Source organism: Mesoplodon bidens, assembly GCF_964165515.1.
Source record: "Mesoplodon bidens genome assembly, chromosome: X".
Lineage (NCBI taxonomy): Eukaryota > Metazoa > Chordata > Mammalia > Artiodactyla > Ziphiidae > Mesoplodon > Mesoplodon bidens.
The window spans coordinates 124,396,594-124,416,299 of NC_138163.1; the positions used below are offsets into that span (position 1 = coordinate 124,396,594).

At 40.2% G+C, this 19,706-nt stretch overlaps 1 protein-coding gene across 1 annotated transcript in view; it reads left to right on the top strand.

Moving 5' to 3' along the window:
• MAP3K15 (mitogen-activated protein kinase kinase kinase 15) overlaps nucleotides 1–19,706 on the top strand; it is a gene marked incomplete at its 5' end in the record, with an annotated part of 161,540 nt that overhangs the window by 94,327 nt on the left and 47,507 nt on the right. Inside the window, 7 exon segments of the mRNA XM_081223135.1 lie at nucleotides 7,133–7,283; nucleotides 7,287–7,303; nucleotides 12,284–12,396; nucleotides 12,629–12,788; nucleotides 15,732–15,798; nucleotides 15,802–15,885; nucleotides 17,341–17,448. Coding sequence (XP_081079261.1) covers nucleotides 7,133–7,283; nucleotides 7,287–7,303; nucleotides 12,284–12,396; nucleotides 12,629–12,788; nucleotides 15,732–15,798; nucleotides 15,802–15,885; nucleotides 17,341–17,448 — 700 coding nt within the window.

Consider the following 19,706-nt stretch of genomic DNA (forward strand, 5'->3'; position numbering starts at 1 on the left):
TGCCCACCTCCCACCCCCTCCCTCTGGCACACCAGTCTTTTCTTTATACCTGTGAATTCAGTTTTGTTTTTGTTTTTAGCTTCCACATATAAGTGAGATTATACAGTGTTTTCCTTTCTCTATCTGGCTTACTTCACTTAGCATAATGCCCTCAAGGTCCATCCATGTTGTTGCAAATGACAAGATTCCTTTCTTTTTTATAGCTGAATAATAGTTCATTGTGAACATGTGTGTGTGTGTATACACACACACACACACACACACACACACACTGCATTTTCTTTATCCAGTTTATCTATCTATGGACGCTTAGGTTTTTCCATGTCTTGGCTATTGTAAATAATGCTGCAGTGAACATGGGGGTGTGGATATCTTTTTGAATTAGTATTTTTGTTTCCTTTGGATAAATGCCCAGAAGTGGAATTGTTGGATCATAGAGTAGTTCTATTTTTAATTTTGGGGGGAACCTCCATACTGTTTTCCATAATGGCTGTACCAATTTATATTCCCACCAACAGTGCACAAGATTTCCCTTTTCTCCACGTCCTCATTAACACTTGTTATCTCTTGTCTTTTTGATGATAGCCATTCTAACAGGTGTGAGGTAATATCTCATTGTTTTTGCATTTCCCTGATGACTCATGATGTTGAGCATCTTTTCATGTACCTGTTAGCTATCTGCATGCCTTCTTTGGAAAAATGTTTGTTAGATCCTCTGCCCATTTTTAAATCAGACTTTGAGGTTCTTTTTTTTTTTTTTTTGCTATTGAGTTGTATGAGTTTTCTATATATTTGGGATGTTAACCTCTTATCAGATATATGATTTGTATGGAGAGTTTTGAGAGACATGTTGTGACTTAGAGTTTAGCAGGATCACTTGGACTGCTGTGTTGAAAATAGATCATAGAAGGGCAAGGGTGGATGCAGAAAATGGTGGTGACTTGGACCAGGGTGGTCCTTGTGGATTTCATGAGGAATAGGCCAGTTTTGGATATGGTTTAAAATAAAAGCCAACACGTTTTGTTGATTGAACAAAGGGTGTTAGAGGAATGAAGCATGACTCCAAAGTTTTGGGCATGAATAATAGGAAGAATGGATTGGCCATTATTAATAAGATGGAAAAGACTGTGAGAAGAATAGGTTTGACGGGACAGTCAAGAGTTTCATTTTGGACATGTTAAGTTTGAGGTATTAGACATGCAAGCGAGATGCCAAGAAGGCAGTGGATATGTAAGTCTGGAGTTTAGGGGAGCACTCTAGGCTGCAGATAGAAATGTGGGTGTCATCAGAATATAGATGGTTTGAAAAATCATGATACTTGGATGATATCACCAAGGGATCTGATGTAGTTTCTCATGAAGAGGAAAAGTCCAAGCATTGTGCCTAGGGACACTCCAATGTTGAAAGATCAGAGAGGTGACTAGGAACCAGAAAATTAGACTGAAGTAGAAGGAAAATCAGGAAAGTATGGTATCCTGCAAGCCGAATAAAGAAGGTGGTCCAAGGAGGATGGAGTGCTCAACTGTCGAATATGCTGTTGGTAGGTCAGAGAAGAGAAGGGCTGAGAATTGATCAGTGGTTTTAGCAGTGATGCAGACCTACTGAATCAGAATGTCCAGGATTAGACACTGATGCCTGAATCCCATCTCCAGAGATTAATTTAATTGGTCTGAGGTACAGCCTGGACACCAAGGTTTTTGAAACTCCCCAGGTCATTCTAATACGCAGGCAAGGTTGAGACCCCACTGTCTTAGTTAACTTCCTCTCTTAAATTGTGAAATGCCCTTATTATCAGAAACAGATGTGACTGGAGTGATGACACACAGGACTATTTATCTATAGGCTTGTTCTTGGATACTTTGGGATCTGAAAATTATAAGCAGATTTGAAAACTGATTATTAACCACTAAAGGGATTAGCTGTTTAGCACCTGTCTCAAAATGGCTTTTAAGCTGAAAATCCCTTTGCTTTTCACTCTTTGCAAATGCTTGATTTTTTGTTTTGTTTATCCTCAGAAGACCTTTTATTTTGAGTAACAAGGGTAAGTTTCAAGTTAATGAAAAAATTCAAGGGAAATCTTGATGTAATTGGTCTAAAGAAAACCAACCAAACAAACCTGAACTCAGATCAATAATTAAGCATTTAAAAGAGTTAAGTACATCCTTTCAGAATCCTGAATATTTCACACCTCAAAAGTTGGCTCATAACAGTTACAGAAATTTTGTACCTCATTAAAGTTTTAATCTTTCTCATTTTCTCGCCACAGACTCTAGAAATTATTTAAATGCTTTAGTAAATTTGAGTTGAGTTGGTAGCTGTTGGCTTTTAAAAATTAAAGAATATCATGGGTGAGCTGTTTATCAACAGGTCTTGTTCATAGGCTGGTAAGGGTGGATTCTGTGGCCAAAGAGCGGAAGGATCCAATGTATTAGAACAAGACCAAGGTAGAAAATAGAAGAAGTCTGAGTTGAAATAGAGACTTAATTATTGCAGGCTTCCAGAAGGATGCCAAGTGTCTGGATTAGCCCTTCTTAGCCCAGGTTGGGTTCTGCAAGAGAATTAAGCCCTAATGCCCTAAGGCCTTCATTGTATCAATTGAATGAGCTCTCTTATTCATCCTTAATGGGGCTGGCTGTGTACCATCCTTGGCAGAATGGAGAAAATAGTCACTCAAATAATCAAATAATTTTCTCTAGGGCTTAATTCTCTAGCAGGACCCCAGTTGAGAAAGGCTGTTTTAGGTACTAATCTGTCTTCTTGGATGACGTAGTAGTCTTTTCAGGTACAGGTCCTCAGGAAAGAAAGCAAAAAAGAGCCTGTTGTAAAATTGCCAAGAAATTTAAAAGAATAATCCCTTTATTAGAATAGTTATTAGTAAAATAAACACAGGAACACCTTGTACAAATCTCAACAAAGATTTTTTTGAACAATTTAATGTGTATCCTTCCAGACTTTTGTCTCTGCACATAAACTTATATGGAAATAGAGTTTAGTGCAAAGAGTGGGATCATGCTATTCATTTAGTTCAGCAGTTTTTTTCCCCATGAACTGTTATGGACGTTCTTCTATATAATAACATACAGATTTGCCTCTTTGCAAGGGTTGCATGATATTCCATAGTTTGGTTGTTACAAAATATATTTTACCACTCTTATGTTAATGGACATTTGGATCGTCTCCAGTTTTTCACTGTTATGAACAATGCCATGATAAACATTTGTTCAAAAATTCTTGAGTGTGTATGTGTGTGTGTTTGTGTGTATATAATTATTTCTATATTATAGATTCCAGAAGTAGAATTGTTGAGTCAGGATGAGTACCTTTTCCTTTTTTATTATATAAATTTCAAATACATTCAAAAGTAAGGAATAATATAACAAACCCCCGTTTATCCCATATCCACTTCAGTAATTATCATCACAAGCCAGTTTTGTTTCCCGCTCACTCGCACACACTCCCTCTACTGCAACACTGGGTTAATTATGAAACAAAGACATGCCATTTCAACTCTAGATATTTTGGTATGTGTCCCTAAAGGTTAAGGACTTTTATAAAACATAATCATGATTATGTTATCATACCTAAAAATTGACAATAATTCCTTAATATCAGTGTTCAAATTTTCCAAATTGTGTCTGTCTGTCTGTCTGTCTTTTTTTTTTTTTTTTTACAGTGGGTTAGTTTGACATGATCCAGACGAAGTCTACACGTTGCGTTGGTTGATATGACTCTTAAGTCATATCAACTCTTCTCCTTCTCTTATTTTTTCTTTTCCTTATTATTTATTTGTTAGAGAAGCCATTTGTCCTGTAGAATTTCCAAATTTCTGGATTTTACTGATCATATTCCTGTGGTGTAATTTAGTAAATCCCTCCCCCCACTAATCCCCATAAGTTGGTAGTTAAATCTGGAGGCTTATTTCAGATTCTGGTTTGATTTTTTAAATTTAATTTTTATTTTATATTGGAGTATAGTTGATTTACAATATTGTGTTAGTTTCAGGTGTACAGCAAAGTGATTCAGTTATACATACACATATATCCATTCTTTTTCAGATTCTTTTCCCATATAGATTACTACAGAATATTGAGCAGAGTTCCCTGTGCTATACAGTAGGTCCTTGTTGGTTATCTATCTTATATATAGTAGTGTGTGTTTGTTAATCCCAAATGCTTATTTATCCCTCCCTGCCTCACGTTTCCCCTTTGGTAACCATAAGGTTGATTTCAAGATCTGTAAGTCTGTTTCTGTTTTGTAAATAAGTTCGTTTGTATCATTTTTTAAAATTAGATTCCACATATGAGCAATATCATATATTTGTCTTTCTCTGTCTGACTTACTTCACTTAGTATGATAATCTCTAGGTCCATCCATGTTGCTGCAAATGGCATTATTTCTTTTTCTGGCTGAGTAATATTCCATCATATATATGTACCACATCTTCTTTATCCATTCCTCTGTCAGTGGACATTTAGGTAGCTTCCACATCTTGGCTATTGTAAATAGTGCTGCAATGAACATTGGGGTGCATGTATCTTTTTGAATTAGGGCTTTCTCCGGATATATGCCCAGGAGTGGGATTCCAGGATCATAGGATAACTCTATTTTTAGTTTTTTAAGGAACCTTCATACTGTTCTCCATAGTGGCTGTACCAATTTACACTCTCACCAACAGTGTAAGAGGGTTCCCTTTTCTCCACACCCTCTTCAGCATTTATTGTTTGTAGACTTCTTGATGACGGCCATTCTGATGCATGTGAGGTGATGCCTCCTTGTAGTTTTGATTTGCATTTCTCTAATAATTAGTGATGTTGAGCATCTTTTCATGTGCTTTTTGGCCATCCATATGTCTTTGGAGAAATATCTATTTAGATTGGTTTGATTTTTTTTTAAGAATACTTTATAGTTGATTGTGTACTTTATCTGTTTTTTCTCTTTTTGTGATGTTAGTGGCCCTTGCGATCATTGCCTGGATCCGTTATTTCATTAGGGGTTGTAAAATAGTGATATTTGAATTTTATAATTAATTCCTGAGTTATTAGCACAAATACTTTATAAAGAGAAATTTTTACTCATCAGTGACTTGGTTACCCTGGTGTACAGTTTATATGGGAAAAGGAAGCTATATGCTTAATTTTGCCTTGATCAATTTTCAAAAACAATGAATTCGTTTGTTAGCATCCTCCCAGAGTGACCAGTGAGGTTTTATAAGATCATTATGAACTCATAATTTTAGTGATAGTTGATGTGTTTCAATGCTTTATAGTTACTGTTCTTCTTAACGCTCAAATTGTCCCCTCTTTGGCCAAAAACTGATTCCGGTTGGCTCCTGAGTCTTTGATATGAGTTTAGTAGCTTCTTTGCTTCTTTGTGTGTTAAGGTGTTCCAGGATCATCTTAGACATATCTGGAATCAATGATTCTTTCAAGGAGTCCTGGTTTCTTTAGTGAGAGATAATGTTTACAGACCCCAGTCAGGGCTTGGAGGTTCTCATTGCTACTGAGTTGGTCATTACTTTGGGCCTTTTTGGTAAACAGTGCTGGGGAAACCACCTCATGGATTCATACTGATGTCCCAATTCAAATTGAGGACTATAGGATGTTTACTTCTGTGATTTTGTATTTGTATCTCTTATGCTGAAAAATCTGGTTCCTCGTGATATTAATTTAACATCATTGTTTGTTGTATTCTCTACTGTAAATATAAATATTCAAAATACCAGTTTTCAAAATACCATTATTAGTGTTTTCAAAATACCAGTATTAGTATTATCACTAACAGTATGATTACTGGAAACTTTTTAAGATTTCTTTGCATTTATATTTTTGTCCTTAGGTTATATCCTCTTAGGAAAATACAGTCGAATTGCTGTGTTTTTAAGCCATGTGATAAATTAGTTTCTCTCTTTTGTGGGTAAAGCCATCAACCGGATGCACAGGTTCATTTGTTTTGTTTTGTCCCAGCTGCAAATTCAGACGGAATGTTCATTGGCAAACAGTGCCTTTAGGCAACATTTTAAAAATTATTTCATTTTCTTTTATAATTATGTAAAAATCTTATGTATCAATAGTTTCAAAGTCAAATTCCAAGAAGTGTGACCTCTATCTGTCCCTGTCCCCTTCATCATGTTTTTTCCCTCCACCTATCAGTAGCTATTTTTGTTACCTTTTGTTTTATCTTCCATTTTGAAAAAATGAAAGCAGATGCATATATTTATTCACATCCCCCCCTTTTCTTAATAAAAAGGTAGCATTCTCTGCACAGTGTTCAACATCTTGCTTTCTTGTCTTAACAGGATATTCTGGAGATCTGTCCACAGCAGTATTACATAGATGTTGTTTCATTTCTTTTTATAATGTTTAATATTTTATATTATAATATGAATATGAATATCATTAGCCATAGTTGATTTAATCAGTCCTCACTTCTGATGGACCTGTGCTTCCAAACCTTCACAGGAGCACTGTTAATATTTCACAGCCGCAAACTCAAGTTATTTTGTGGCAAAAAATTATTTTAATAACTGTCTAAGGAATCCATTTCCTGTACATAAAATGAAAATTTTACCATATAATGGAATAATAAAGAAGACTGTGATTTATGAATATATAAATAATTTTTTATTCCGATGGGTATAACAGGAATTACTAAATTACTAGAGTCCATCCCCGTTTGAAGATGGCAAGGCATTTCAGGTCAAGAAATGCCAGGATACATTTCTAAATTCATCTTGTCTTTCTGAATTTAGGAACCTGCCGCTTTTCCAAAAGAACCTTGTGTCAAACTGTCTCATCCTCATGATTCAGGCTTAGCTTCTGAAATCCTTACTCTCCCATCCAACGACAAGAGGCTGCCATATTATTTTGTTTCTGTCTTTCCAAATACATTGATCTGCATGTGCTTTCATCTACAGTCTAGGTCTAATTTAAAGAGGAAGGATCAGGTAGGACAGAGTATGATTGAATGAGACTTACTGGTGTGGATCTTAAGCAGTTCTTTCATTTGAATATGAAAAATGAAATATAATTTAGGTTTTTTTCCTGCTAAAGCACCAGCCTTTCACAGAATGAATGCATATATACTCCCGTGTCTTGATTCAGACATTTGTCATCTTATCACACGAATCTTTCAGAAGAAACAGCACAGGCGATCATGAGAAGGCTCTGCAGGTCATGCTCCAGGTTCTGCAGAGCTGTGACCACCCGGCCCCCAACATGTTCTGCCTCTGCGGGAGGATATACAAGGACATCTTCTTGGATTTGGACTGCAAAGATGATGCCAGCTGAGACAATGCCATCGAGTGGTAAACCCTCAGCCCTAGTCAGTAGCATGTGCATCTTTGCAAAGAATAGAATTGCACAGGCTAAGGATCCAGGTCTTTTCCCTACATATGTGTGTCTGCCTGTTTGCTGGCAGTGAAAAAAATGCCATAAATGTGGTCTGGGAATTTCCAGATCCCTTTTTCCAAAAGGAAACCGTTAGAAACAGGCTTTTCTACTGGTGACATTCTTTCCACAAGTTAACTCATTTATAGGGGCGAGGAGGCTCAGCACACTCCTTCCCAGCTACTCCTTCCAGAACCTTGTTCCACCATTGTCATAGCATTATCTTCTCAGTGAGCTCTTCATTACTTACTCATTCATTTATTCAACAAATGTTTATTGAGGGTTTACTGCATGCCAGAAACTTTCTAGATGGTGGGGATAAAGGTACAGCAGATACGAATCCATGCCCTCATGGACCTTGCATTGCTGGTAAGGAAAGTCAGACAAACAAATACAGTAAAATATGTAGGATGTCAGCTGATGGTGAGGGGGAAAAGTTAATCAGGGACGAGGGAAAGGAGGATTGGGAGTTGTCTACAGTTTCGTATAGGATGGTCAGTGAAGGTGAATAAAGATGTAAAGGTGATGAGGGAATGAGCCTTGCAGATAACTGTGTTCCAGAAGGAGGGGATAACAAGGGCAAAGACCCTGAGGAGGAAGCATGCTGAGCATGCTCAAGGATGGTGAGGCAGGAGCAAGGGGGAGAGTGGCAGGAAATGGGAGAGAAGAAGACCCTTTTACTCTGAGTGAGATGATACAGTGCTGGAATATTCTGAGCAGAGGAGTGACAAGATCTGACATACATTTTAACCAGAGTACTCTCACTGTTATGAATACATTTTAGGGGGTGTGTCAGCTATCATTTGCTGCATAACAAGCATCTCCTGGGAATTCCCCGGTGGTCCAGTGGTTAGGACTCTGCACTCTCACTACCGAAGCCCTGGGTTCAATCCCTGGTCAGGGAACTAAGATCCTGCAAGCCGCACGGCTTGGCAAAAAAAAAAACAAAAAAAACAAAAAAAAAACCCAAGCATCTCCAAAGCTTAGTGGCTTAAAACAATGATTTATGATTTCTCATGATTTTATGGATTTCCCAGGCAGTTCCTCTGGTGGTTCCACTCCTTAAGTGCTGAGCTCACTCCTAAAGTTGTAGTCATCTGGAGAATCAGCAGGGCTGGAAGGTCCAAAATGGCCTCATACACACTTGACAGCTGGTGCTGGCTATTGGTGGTGAGCCTCCATTCTCTAACGGGTAGTTTTAATCCTGGTAGACCAGCTCTCTTACATGGTGGGCAGCATTCTCAGAGAGCGGATGTGGAAGCCAGAAAGCCTCTTAAGGCTCAGGAACTCACACAAGGTCAGTTCTGCCACATGTTCTTGGTCAGAGCAAATCACGTGGTCAGCCCAGATTCAAAGGGGTGGAGAAATAGACTCCAACCTGTGGGTGGGAGACATGGCAAAGGCATGTGCATAGTGGGATGGGAGGGCTTTGTGGTTATTAAATAATCTATCACATGGGTGAGGGCAAAAGCAGGGAACAGTTAGGAGACTACTGCAGAAATTCAGAGAAGAGCTGATGGGGACTTGAACCAGGGTAGTAGTGATGAAAATGATGAGGTGTCAGAACCTGGATATATTTTAAAGGTAGAGCCAACAGCCTACACCATCCCTTTCCATCACAAGAGCTCTTGGTATCGCTGCTGCAGTCTCATTTAATTCTAACTGCTTCCTCTCCCCCTCTCCCGCCTCCTCTTTGTTTTCCTTCCATACACGTAGGACTTTGTCCTCTTCCCTCTTCTCTCCATCTACACTTTTCCCTGGTGATCCCAGTCACTCCCACACCTTGGAACCTTTAGTTGATCTCCATTCCACCCTCTGTCCTAAGCTTTGGCCCCACATCACCCCTCTCTTTGCCCACCTGTTCTACCTCAAGATGGTGCTGGTATTTAAGACTCAACATGTCTAAGGCTGAAGTCGTTTCCTCCTCTCCACAAGGGATGGCTTCCATTGTCTTGCTTTCTTAGAACCATTCTTTAGCCTTCTAGGCCTACACTTGGTTAATGTTTGATAACTTTCACTCACTTATCTCCCCATACAGTCAGTTCCCAATTCCAGTCCTTCTGTGAGTCTTCCCTCACTCCCTACCCATCCTTTCCCATCACCACCACTCCACATCGGCGCCATTTTTTTTTAACTCTCTTGCCAGGAATGTTCTCACGGTATCCCAAGTAGGCTCTCTGCTTGGTGTCTCTAAAATCTGTCCTTCATAGATTGACAGCTTACTCCTCCTAAAGCTCAAAGATCCAAAATGGCTCTCCACTCCTTATTATATAAAACTTCAAACCCTTAGATCACCATTCTAGGTGCTTTGCAGACTTTCTCCAACCCGCCCCTAGCCCTGTTTCCCACTATCTGATACATGTCCAAGTAAATTGAAGTTCCTTAGGAGCTGCCCAAACTCCCATCTCTTCTCCTGCCATTTTCTGTGCTGGGGGTTCCCTTTCTAAATCACTACTGTTACAATTCTGTCCATCTTCATGCCACATCTCAAGCCTCTCTGTCTTCTGTGAGTCCCTCTAGACTTGGATTTGTGTGGTTTTAGGTTACCACACTCATGAAAAAATAGTATTTTGACTAATTGTGTGTAGATATTATCACTTCCATCATGGTATAGGTTCTTAGAGGGCGGGGACCTTGTTTTAGTCTTAGTTAATCCCCAGTAGCACCTGTGCACTGTATGCTCAAGAGAAATCACTCAGGGTGTTTAAGGGAAGGGAAAGGAAGGGAAATTAAAGTCTGGTACAGCCAAAATAGGGAACTGTGTTCCCACCATCGTGGCCAAGAATTCAACCTCCAGGTCAGGAAATTACTTCCAGTGGCTCCTTCAAGGAAGCCAGAGGAGCCTTCTGCATGCACTAGAGAAGGTCGTGGCCAAGAATTCAACCTCCAGGTCAGGAAATTACTTCCAGTGGCTCCTTCAAGGAAGCCAGAGGAGCCTTCTGCATGCACTTGAGAAGGTCGTGGCAGTGGATACAGGAGCAAATAAAGCGTAGTCTTCTGGTCAGGGCATGATGGCTCCGGTGAGACCGTGAGGGTCACCTTGCTCTCAGATAGAGATGTGCAACACGCAGCTCAGAGAGGCAGGGGCTGGTCCAAGGTCGCAGGGCTGGTCAGACACAAACCTGGGACTGCAGTCCCGACTCCGAGTTCAAGACTTGTCTGTCCCCAAGCTGGGCCTGTTTCATTTGTGAATAAGAAGCACAGAGAAGTCACCCTCTCTGCCCTCTTCCCAGATAACTTTTCATAGTAAAAGAAAAATCAAATACAGTAGGATATGGAATTTAAAATCCCCAAGACATACCCGGGGTAGTGGGAGAGAGATTTCAATTTTATTGGAATTCTGTTGACTAGGGTTGGAATGACTTTCTTGATATCCTCTAGTCCCTCTGAGAGTACTTGTATCATGCCCCAAAGCTCATAAAATCAGATTTTAACTGATTTTATGATTTATGGTCAGATTTAACTGATAAGTTGTCCCTTCCACAATTTAATGTTTTGTTGGTGTTTGATGTCACACTGATAAAATCAGACCTGGTGTACAAAAAGAAATTTTTACGTCATTACTTCGTTGATCAATTTCTTTTTTTCCTGATCATGAGGTTCATACTCACTCATGGAAGAGAAAGAAAATTTTTATGCGCAGAAAAAAGAATAAATAAGAGAACTAAAAATGGCATGGTTAACCTTTTGGTATAAAAGTGGTATTCTCAGTTTTGGATCTTGTTCTTTATCCTAATGTAATAGATCCCTGCCCCTTCTCTCACTTTATTATTTTTTTAATAAATTTATTTATTTTATTTTTGGCTGCATTGGGTCTTCGTTGCACGTGGGCTTTCTCTAGTTGTGGCAAGCGGGGGCTACTCTTCGTTGCGGTGCGCAGGCTTCTCATTGCGGCGGCTTCTCTTGTTGCGGAGCATGGGTTCTAGGCATGTGGGCTTCAGTAGTTGTGGTGCGCGGGCTTCAGTAGTTGTGACTCACGGCCTCTAGAGCACAGGCTCAGTAGTTGTGGTGCACGGGCTTAGTTGCTCCGTGGCATGTGGGATCTTCCCAGACCAGGACTCGAACCTGTGTCCTCTGTATTGGCAGGTGGATTCTTAACCATTGCGCCACCAGGGAAGCCCCCTGCTCTCACTTTATATGCCACTGCTCTTTGCGATCCAGGATTTAGGCAGTACTGCTTCATTACATGAAAAAATAATTCCATTTCATGATATAAGCAAACAGACTGCCTGCAGAGAAAAAGCCTATACCTGTTGTGATTTCCATGAAATAAAAAATGCTCAATGTGCAAATGGAGTATAACTTTAAAAATGATATGTGGACATCAAATTGTGTTCTACTTTTGGGAGTTGAATTATAATAGGTTTTAAATTTCTTTTGTACCCTTTAATATAGTTTCCTTACTTTATACAGTGATCATGGCTTTTATTTTAAAACTCTAAACCCTCTGAAGAAAGATTTTTAAACTCTCTAGTGTTATTTACTGTGTTGCTATTATGACATTTTAAAAAATATTTATGTATGTATTTATTTACTTTGGCTGTGCTGTATCTTCGTTGTGGCACGCGGGATCTTTAGTTGTGGGATGCTTGCTTCTTAGTTGCAGCATGCGGGATCTAGTTCCCCAACCAGGGATCAAACCCGGGCCCCCTGCATTGGGAGCGTGGAGTCTTACCCACTAGACCACCAGGGAAGTCCCTATTATGACATTTTTAAGAAGCTATCTGACTGCTACATGTGGCTGTTAGTAAGCATGGGCGGCTGGAGGAGAGCTGTAAAACAATAAATTAGAGTAGTAAAAATTTTCATGAGAAGATTGGTTTGTGCTAGTATTTGCACTTTTTCCCTCTACCATAATAAAATGATATAATAGGAATTTGGTGGTTCTTTAATTACAGGTATTGCGAAGAGTTTGAGCTCCAGCCATCTCTTTATTCAGGAATCAACCTTGCAGTTTTGCTGATAGTTGCTGGACAGCAATTTGAAACTTCCATGGAGCTAAGGAAAATAGGTAAAGCTGTTTATGACTGCAGATGTTGATATGCTTTGGTAACACAAGTTCAGCATTAAAAATTATGTCCAAATAACCAACATTATATTTCAAAAGGAACAGTTACTGTGTGATGGCACACCGAGGTAGTAGCCTGAGTAAAATGCCCGTTTTCTCCTCTAAAGGCTTTTACATCATATGGTGGAAACCAGGAAGACTTTGCATAACTTTATCTAAAAGTCAAATTCTTAAGGTGTCCGGCTGAACAGTGTGTTGGGAAGAAAAGGGAGCTTGGAGAAAATGAACAATTACTGTGATGTGGGTCAGTTCTTCAACGTCAGCGTGTTGGCCAGTGATGTTGGGAAAGCTGTCCAGGCAGCAGAGAGGTTGTTCAAACTGAAACCTCCAGTCTGGTGAGTCAGGTCTATGTGTTTTCATCACCCATGTCAATATTTGATCTTGTTCTGAAAGGTTTCCCCCAGGAGGAAAAGGTGTGAATGCCAAAAATAATAACAATTGCTATGTTTTTCCTTCTGACTTCTTCACTGAAGCAAAGTTAGGGCTGAAAGAGCAACTCTTGAGGCCTCGCTTGGTTTTATGTGACAGGAGGGAAAGACAGACAGACAGACAGACACCCACACACAGAATGTATCCCTACGTGCTATGTCTCCAAGACAAAACTCTCAGCCCTATTAATCTTTTCAGGCCACGTAGGTCCTCAAGAGCAGAACGTTCTTGGGTATCAGTACATATTGTGCATTTGTGAGAAAGCAGTTAGTAAAGCTAAAAGTACACCAAGAAAATGATTTTCATCACAAATGAAAACTGGAACTAAAACACCAATTATAGATATGGTCAAGAAAATGGTGGCCCAGCAGTGGCCCTGGGTCAGAACATTATACAGCCATTAAAATGTACAAGAAATAATACTTAGAGACATGGAAATGTGTTCATGGTTTATCATTGAATAAGAAAAGCCAGAGGCAGGGTATATTTTTCTATATCAGTGCTCAGACTTTGACATTATCAGAATCACCTGTGTTGATTAAAACACAGATTGCTGGGCCTAACCCTTCGGATTTCTGGTTCAAAGGGTCTAGGGTGGGGCCTGAGAATTTGCATTTAGAAATTACAAGCTGACACTAGTCTGGGGACCACACTTTGAGAACTACTGTTTTATATGGACTCACTTTAATTAAAAGCCTCTGTTTCATATGTGACTCAGAGGAGGGTCTGGGTGGGTTGGGCAATAGCTGACTTCCCAATAGACATTAAGCTCCACTAGAGTTGTGGTTATATTATTGATTGCTCTAGTTTCATAATAGATTCTCAGTAGATATTTGTATAATGAAAAAATGATGAGTCATGGATTTGCTCCAACGTGTTGATAGTGGCTGTGTCAGGGAGGAGGCAGATTAAGAAGTTTGTAATCTGCTTTTTTAACTCTATTTTCTGATTTGTCTGAAATGCATTTGGATTACTTACATAATTTAAATTTTTTTACTTTTAACGATCCGTATTCGTCTGTCCCCTTCTATTTCTCAGCTCAGTGGGCCAGTCTGGACTGTCAGGGGTAGGAATCTCAGCGTTCATATCTAGTTTGACTATATTTCTTTCCCATCTGGAGGACTTTAATTTGACCCTGAAACCCTATTAACCTCTCGAAAGTTTTCTGAGGCTGAGAGAACAGAGGCAGGCTGAGCTTCCAGCCCTCCTGGAGTGGCTGCTGTTTGCAGAATTCTAATTTGAAGGTGCATTGTTGCATCTGAGCCAGACAGAGCTGACTCTGGAGAGGAGACCTGAGGCTTGAATACATTCCTACTACATCAGAACCTGCACTGACTTACAGTGTTGGTACCTATTGTTGTGGGTTCAAGACCACCCTGAGGTTCACGATTTGCCAGAAGAACTCACAGAACTCAGAAAAGCTATTCTACTCATGGTTATGGTTTATTGCAGTAAGAGTATATAGATTAAAAGCAGCAAAGGCAAAAGGCACATAGGGCAGAACTCAGGAGAGACCAGGCATAAGCTTCCAGTTGTCTTCTCCCAGTGGAGTCATGGACAGTGCTTAATTCTCCCAGCAATGATATGTGGCAACATGTACAAATTATTGTCAACCAGGGAAGCTCACCAAGCCTTGGTGTCCAGGGTTCTTATTGGGGGTCAGTTATGTAGGCATGAAGCACCCATGTAGCTGACCTTAGTCACTGAGTCCCCAGCCTCTCTGGAGATCACACTGATACAGCATGACCCAAGGTCCCCACCATGAATCATACTGTTGGCATAAACTAACTGGCCTGGCACAAGGCCCCAGGTAGACTCTTATCGGGCAGGATATCCCAAGGGCTTAGAAGTGATCTCTCAGAAGCCAGTCAAGGGCCAGACCTTTCTTTGGAATGTATACTTGGACAACCCAGTCCTGCTGAATTAATCCTTTACTACACAGTACCCAAGCAAGCCAGTCAGAGCCTAGCTGATCTGCCTTCCCAGGATAGCTCCAGACTTTATCCTTAAAGGGCAAAATAATACTCTGATACTATCAGCAGAAGCACCTCCCCACCAACCCCATTCACTACCAGAGAGGATGTGACCACCACTGCCTGGCAACTATGTTTTCAAAGAGTTCAGTTTGCCTAAAGATAGTAAAGGTGTGGTGAGATTGAAGACCTTATAAATTCAAAATCTACCAGGTCAGATCTAATTTTTTTTGAAAGAAAGTACACTGAGTTTAATATTAGTGATTGCCAGAGGTCAAAGAGGGGATGGGTATGGGAAGGAAGTTGGCATGGCTATAGAAGGGAAACATGAGGGATCCTTGTGGATGGAAATATTTTCTCTCTTGACTGTATCAATGTCAGTATCCTGATTGTGATATTATTCTAGAATTTTACATGATGTTACCATTGGGATAAACCAAGGGCGCATGGGATCTCTCTGTATTGTTTCTTATAACTATGTAAATCTATAATTACCTCAAAATAAAAAGGGTAGTTAGAAAAGAAGAAGACACTGAGTTTGAAATTTTTTCATTTTGCAGTGGCTTTGAACTTCCAACCACTTGCTCTTGTTAATTAAGATAGCAAATGCTTGCCAGTCTGTGCTTTGAACAGTGTACCAAAACTGAGGTTTAGCCCAGTGTTGGTAAAAGCCATGTTGTATGTTTGTTGGACAAGCTTATTTTGCCCCCTTTGGGTTTCTTTTAATTAAGTATGTGGCTGCCAAATTATTAAGAAGCACTTGCTACACATTACGAATTTAAGAAATAAGGCTTTTGGGAAACTTCTTTTAAAGGGAGGAGAATTGAATTCCGTTTCTTTGGGAATCTAATTTATTGGTGCTCATGATTTTTCCAGGTACCTGCGATCATTAGTTCAGAACTTGTTATTAATTCAGCGCTTCAAGAAACCCATTATTGAACATTGACCGAGGCAAGAACGGCTGAACTTCTGGTTAGATATAATTTTTGAGGCAACAAATGAAGTTACTACTAATGGACTCAGATTTCCAGTAAGAGATGCTAAATGCATTTTTTTAAGATAAAAAAAAAGAAGAGAAACTGGGGTTGGTACTATCTAATTATTGAATACTCTGAAAGGAAGAAACCCTTAGAGTAATTGAAAAGGTTAAGAGATCCATCAATCTTATGTAGAATCAGCCAGCGAGAGATCAACTCACTAGAAAAAGCTGGTTATATCCTCTAAAATAGTGGTTCTCAACTAGGAGTGATTTTTGTCCCCCAGAGGCCATTTGGCAACATCTGGAGACATTTTGGTTGTCACAATTGTGGGAAAGGTGTTGCTACTGGCATCTAGTGGGGTGGAGGCCAAGGATGCCACTGAACCTCCCACAATGCACAGGACAGTTTCCTGCCCCCAACACAGAATTATCCAGCCCAAAATGTCCATAGTGCTGAGGAGGAGAAACTTGGTTCCACAACAATGCAACACTAATAGTAAAATTTTCAAATTCACAGCTCTTTCCTGTTGAGCTTCGGTTTGCCTCCAATGCCACTGATTACTTTTTAAAACGTTATTGAAAAGCAAAATCGCTTTTAGCTTTTCATTGAGTTTTCGTTTCAATTTTATGGTCATCTTATAAGGAGTCATGAATAAGACATCTAAGCATCCCAGAAACTGGGATAACTTCAGATAATTGTGTTTCGTGTTTATGTCATAAGATTTTGTGAACATTCAGTGTTCAGAATTTCATGAAACATCGAATAAAAGATTACGTTGTTTGAAATGATGATAATGATTTTGTGCCTGGGTAATACGTTTTTAAATCTTCTTTGAACTATGAAATATTTCAAACTTACTGAAAGGTACCAAAGACATAATGGAACGGACCCTCGTGTACTCTCTACCCCAGTTTAGCAATAAACATGTTGCTTTATTTGCTTTGGAAGTTGATTCTCTCTCCGTCCCCCGCCTTCACCCCGTTCCTCTCCGTCTCTCCATCCTTCTCCCCCCTTCCCCCCTCCCTCTCCCCCAGCAGAATAAAATGGGACTGATGGGCTGTCACCTCACTCTTCATCCTCTCGCATCTTGTGCCGACTTGGGTGCCGACCTGTGGGTCCTCAAGTTTACTTCCTAATTTCTCTCAAACACTGTAGCCTTCCTCTTTCTTCTCTGTGACTTCCTCAGGCAAGCCTTTCTTGGCCCCTCTGTCTAAAGAAGTGCCCCCCGCCCCTTCCTCACCATTATCCTGCCTTATTTTCTTCAGAGGTCTGTATGTTACCTTATTGCATACCCTTATCTGTTAGTTACACTATCTGCCCCATCAGAGCATAGACCTCCCATAGGGAAGGGATTGTGGGCCGCCGTGTCCACCAGTCCTAGAGCAGGGTTGCTGCATAGTAGGTACACGTAGAGGATCTGTGGAGTCCAGAGCTTCCCACTTCCTCACTGGGCAAGATAACCTATGTGGCATGTTCCCACACATGACAGAAATCTCTTCCTTTAGGTTCTGGTGATAGAACCAACCGAAGTCTACCAGCCTTCGTTTGTCCCTATAAACAGTGAAGCTGAGGAGAGGACAGTTTCTCTGTGGCACGTCTCACCCATGGAAATGGTAAGAAAACAATCATAAACAGCTCTCTCTTTATTCTGTATTATTTAATGAAAAATTCAGTTTTCAAGTAGGAGACTCAACTATATTGTAGTACTTGAAAGAACAGGCACCCATGCCTAACTTCTGAGTTACAGGAGTATATGAGGGAGTGTAATCACAGATGGAGGAAAGGAAGTAGGGTTTTCCAAATATATATATTTGTATTATATGTATAGCTATGTGTGTATATACATATGTGTATATATACATGTGTGTGTATATATATGTATTTATATACGAATGAATATAAACTTGTGGGAAAAAATGAGTTAAACCATGAAGAAAGTGGATAAGGAATAAAGTGAAAGTCCCTCCAAATCCCCCAAACTTGGTATGTATTCCCATCACCAATGATTTGATGGATGTCCATCTATACCTTTCTCTAAGCTCAGTTATATATGTATAATGTGTGTATACATATATCCATTATATATATATTATATAATATACATATATATAGGGGGAAGAAGCATATGTGAGATCATATGGTGAGATTGGTTATTTTGCAACTTACTCTTTTTAAATGATCCATACATCATGGACAGTTTTTCATATAGCCCACACTGATCCACCCGATTTTTAAAACGTGATATTCCCTATATTCCCATATCATGGTGGTGCATTTCCGGGTATGGATGAGCCATAATTTATTTCACCACTTTCCTGCTAATGCACATTTAGGTTTCAGTTTTGCATTCTAGCTGATGGTAAATAACGCCAGGGCACATCCTGGTGGTTACAACATACCACGCGCGTGTAGATGTTTCAGGATGGGCTTCCCTGGTGGCGCAGTGGTTGGGGGTCCGCCTGCCAATGCAGGGGGCGCGGGTTCGTGCCCCAGTCTGGGAAGATCCCACTTGCCGCGGCGCGGCTAGGCCCGTGAGCCACGGCCGCTGGGCCTGCGCGTCTGGAGCCTGTGCTCCGCGGCAGGAGGGGCCGCAGCGGTGGGAGGCCCGCGTACCGCAAAAAAACAAACAAACAAAAAGACTACATATGTTTAAAATTCGATAGCTATTGTCAGATTCGTACTATTCTAATTTATACTCACACCAGCAATATAGGAGTGGAAACATTTTCATTGCCCATTAAAGATATTACACAAATGCTGGGCCAGGCCTCGTGTTTTGTGGTAACAGCTATATTTTCATCTGTATTTGTCTAAAGTACTTCATCAGATTTTTTCTTTAATAAAATATTATGTAGTAATAAAAAGAGGTAGCACGTTTGACAAGTACATTAGACAGATCTATTTGCTATGTCTGTGTTTTCATGGAGTAGGGGGAGAATTCTGCCATCAACTTGGCAAAGAAGGATTTTTTCCACCTGGAGACAAGAGTGTGAGCAATTATGTCTTAATCAGGTAAAAATAAGCAACATCTTCAAAAATAAAATACAACATCAGAGAATAAGGAGAGGCTCAGAATCATATTGGAAACTCTTTATCAGAAATAGTCATGATACAACAACTTTCCATTGTTCAATGGGTATAAAGTTTCAGTTACGCTAGATAAATAAGTCATAGCTGCTGTACAGCACAGCGCCTATAGTTAACAGTATGGGATTGTGCACTTCACATTTGTTAAGAGGGTAAATATCATATTTGTTCTTACCACACACACAAATAAAAACAAAACCCAAGGGACACAAGGACACTTTGGGAGGTGTTGGATATATCTGTTACCTTGATTGTGGTGATGGTATCACAAATGTTGGCATATGTCCAAACTCATCAAATTATGCACATTAAATAGGTGCAGTTCTTTGTATGTCAATTATACTTCAATAAAGGTACATATGAAAAATACATAGTCATGAATGATATTTCAAGTTGCCTTAGTCTGCTTGAGCTGCTGTAACAGAATACCACAGACTGGGTGGCTTAAACCAGTGGTCCCCAACGTTTTTGGCACCGGGGACCAGTTTTGTGGAAGACAGTTTTTCCACAGACCTGGGGGGTGGGGGTGATGATTCAGGCGATAATGTGAGCGATGGGGAGCAGCAGATGAAGCTTCGCTCGCTCACCCACCCGCCCGCCCTCCGCTCATCTCCTGCTGTGCAGCTGGATTCCTAACAGGCTGCAGACCGGTACTGGTCCGCAGACCGGTACTGGTCCGCAGCCCAGGGTTTGGGGACCCCTAGCTCAAACAACAGAAATTTATTTCTCACAGTTCTGGAGGCTGGAAAGTCTGAGATCAGGGTGCCAGCATGGTCAGGTTCTG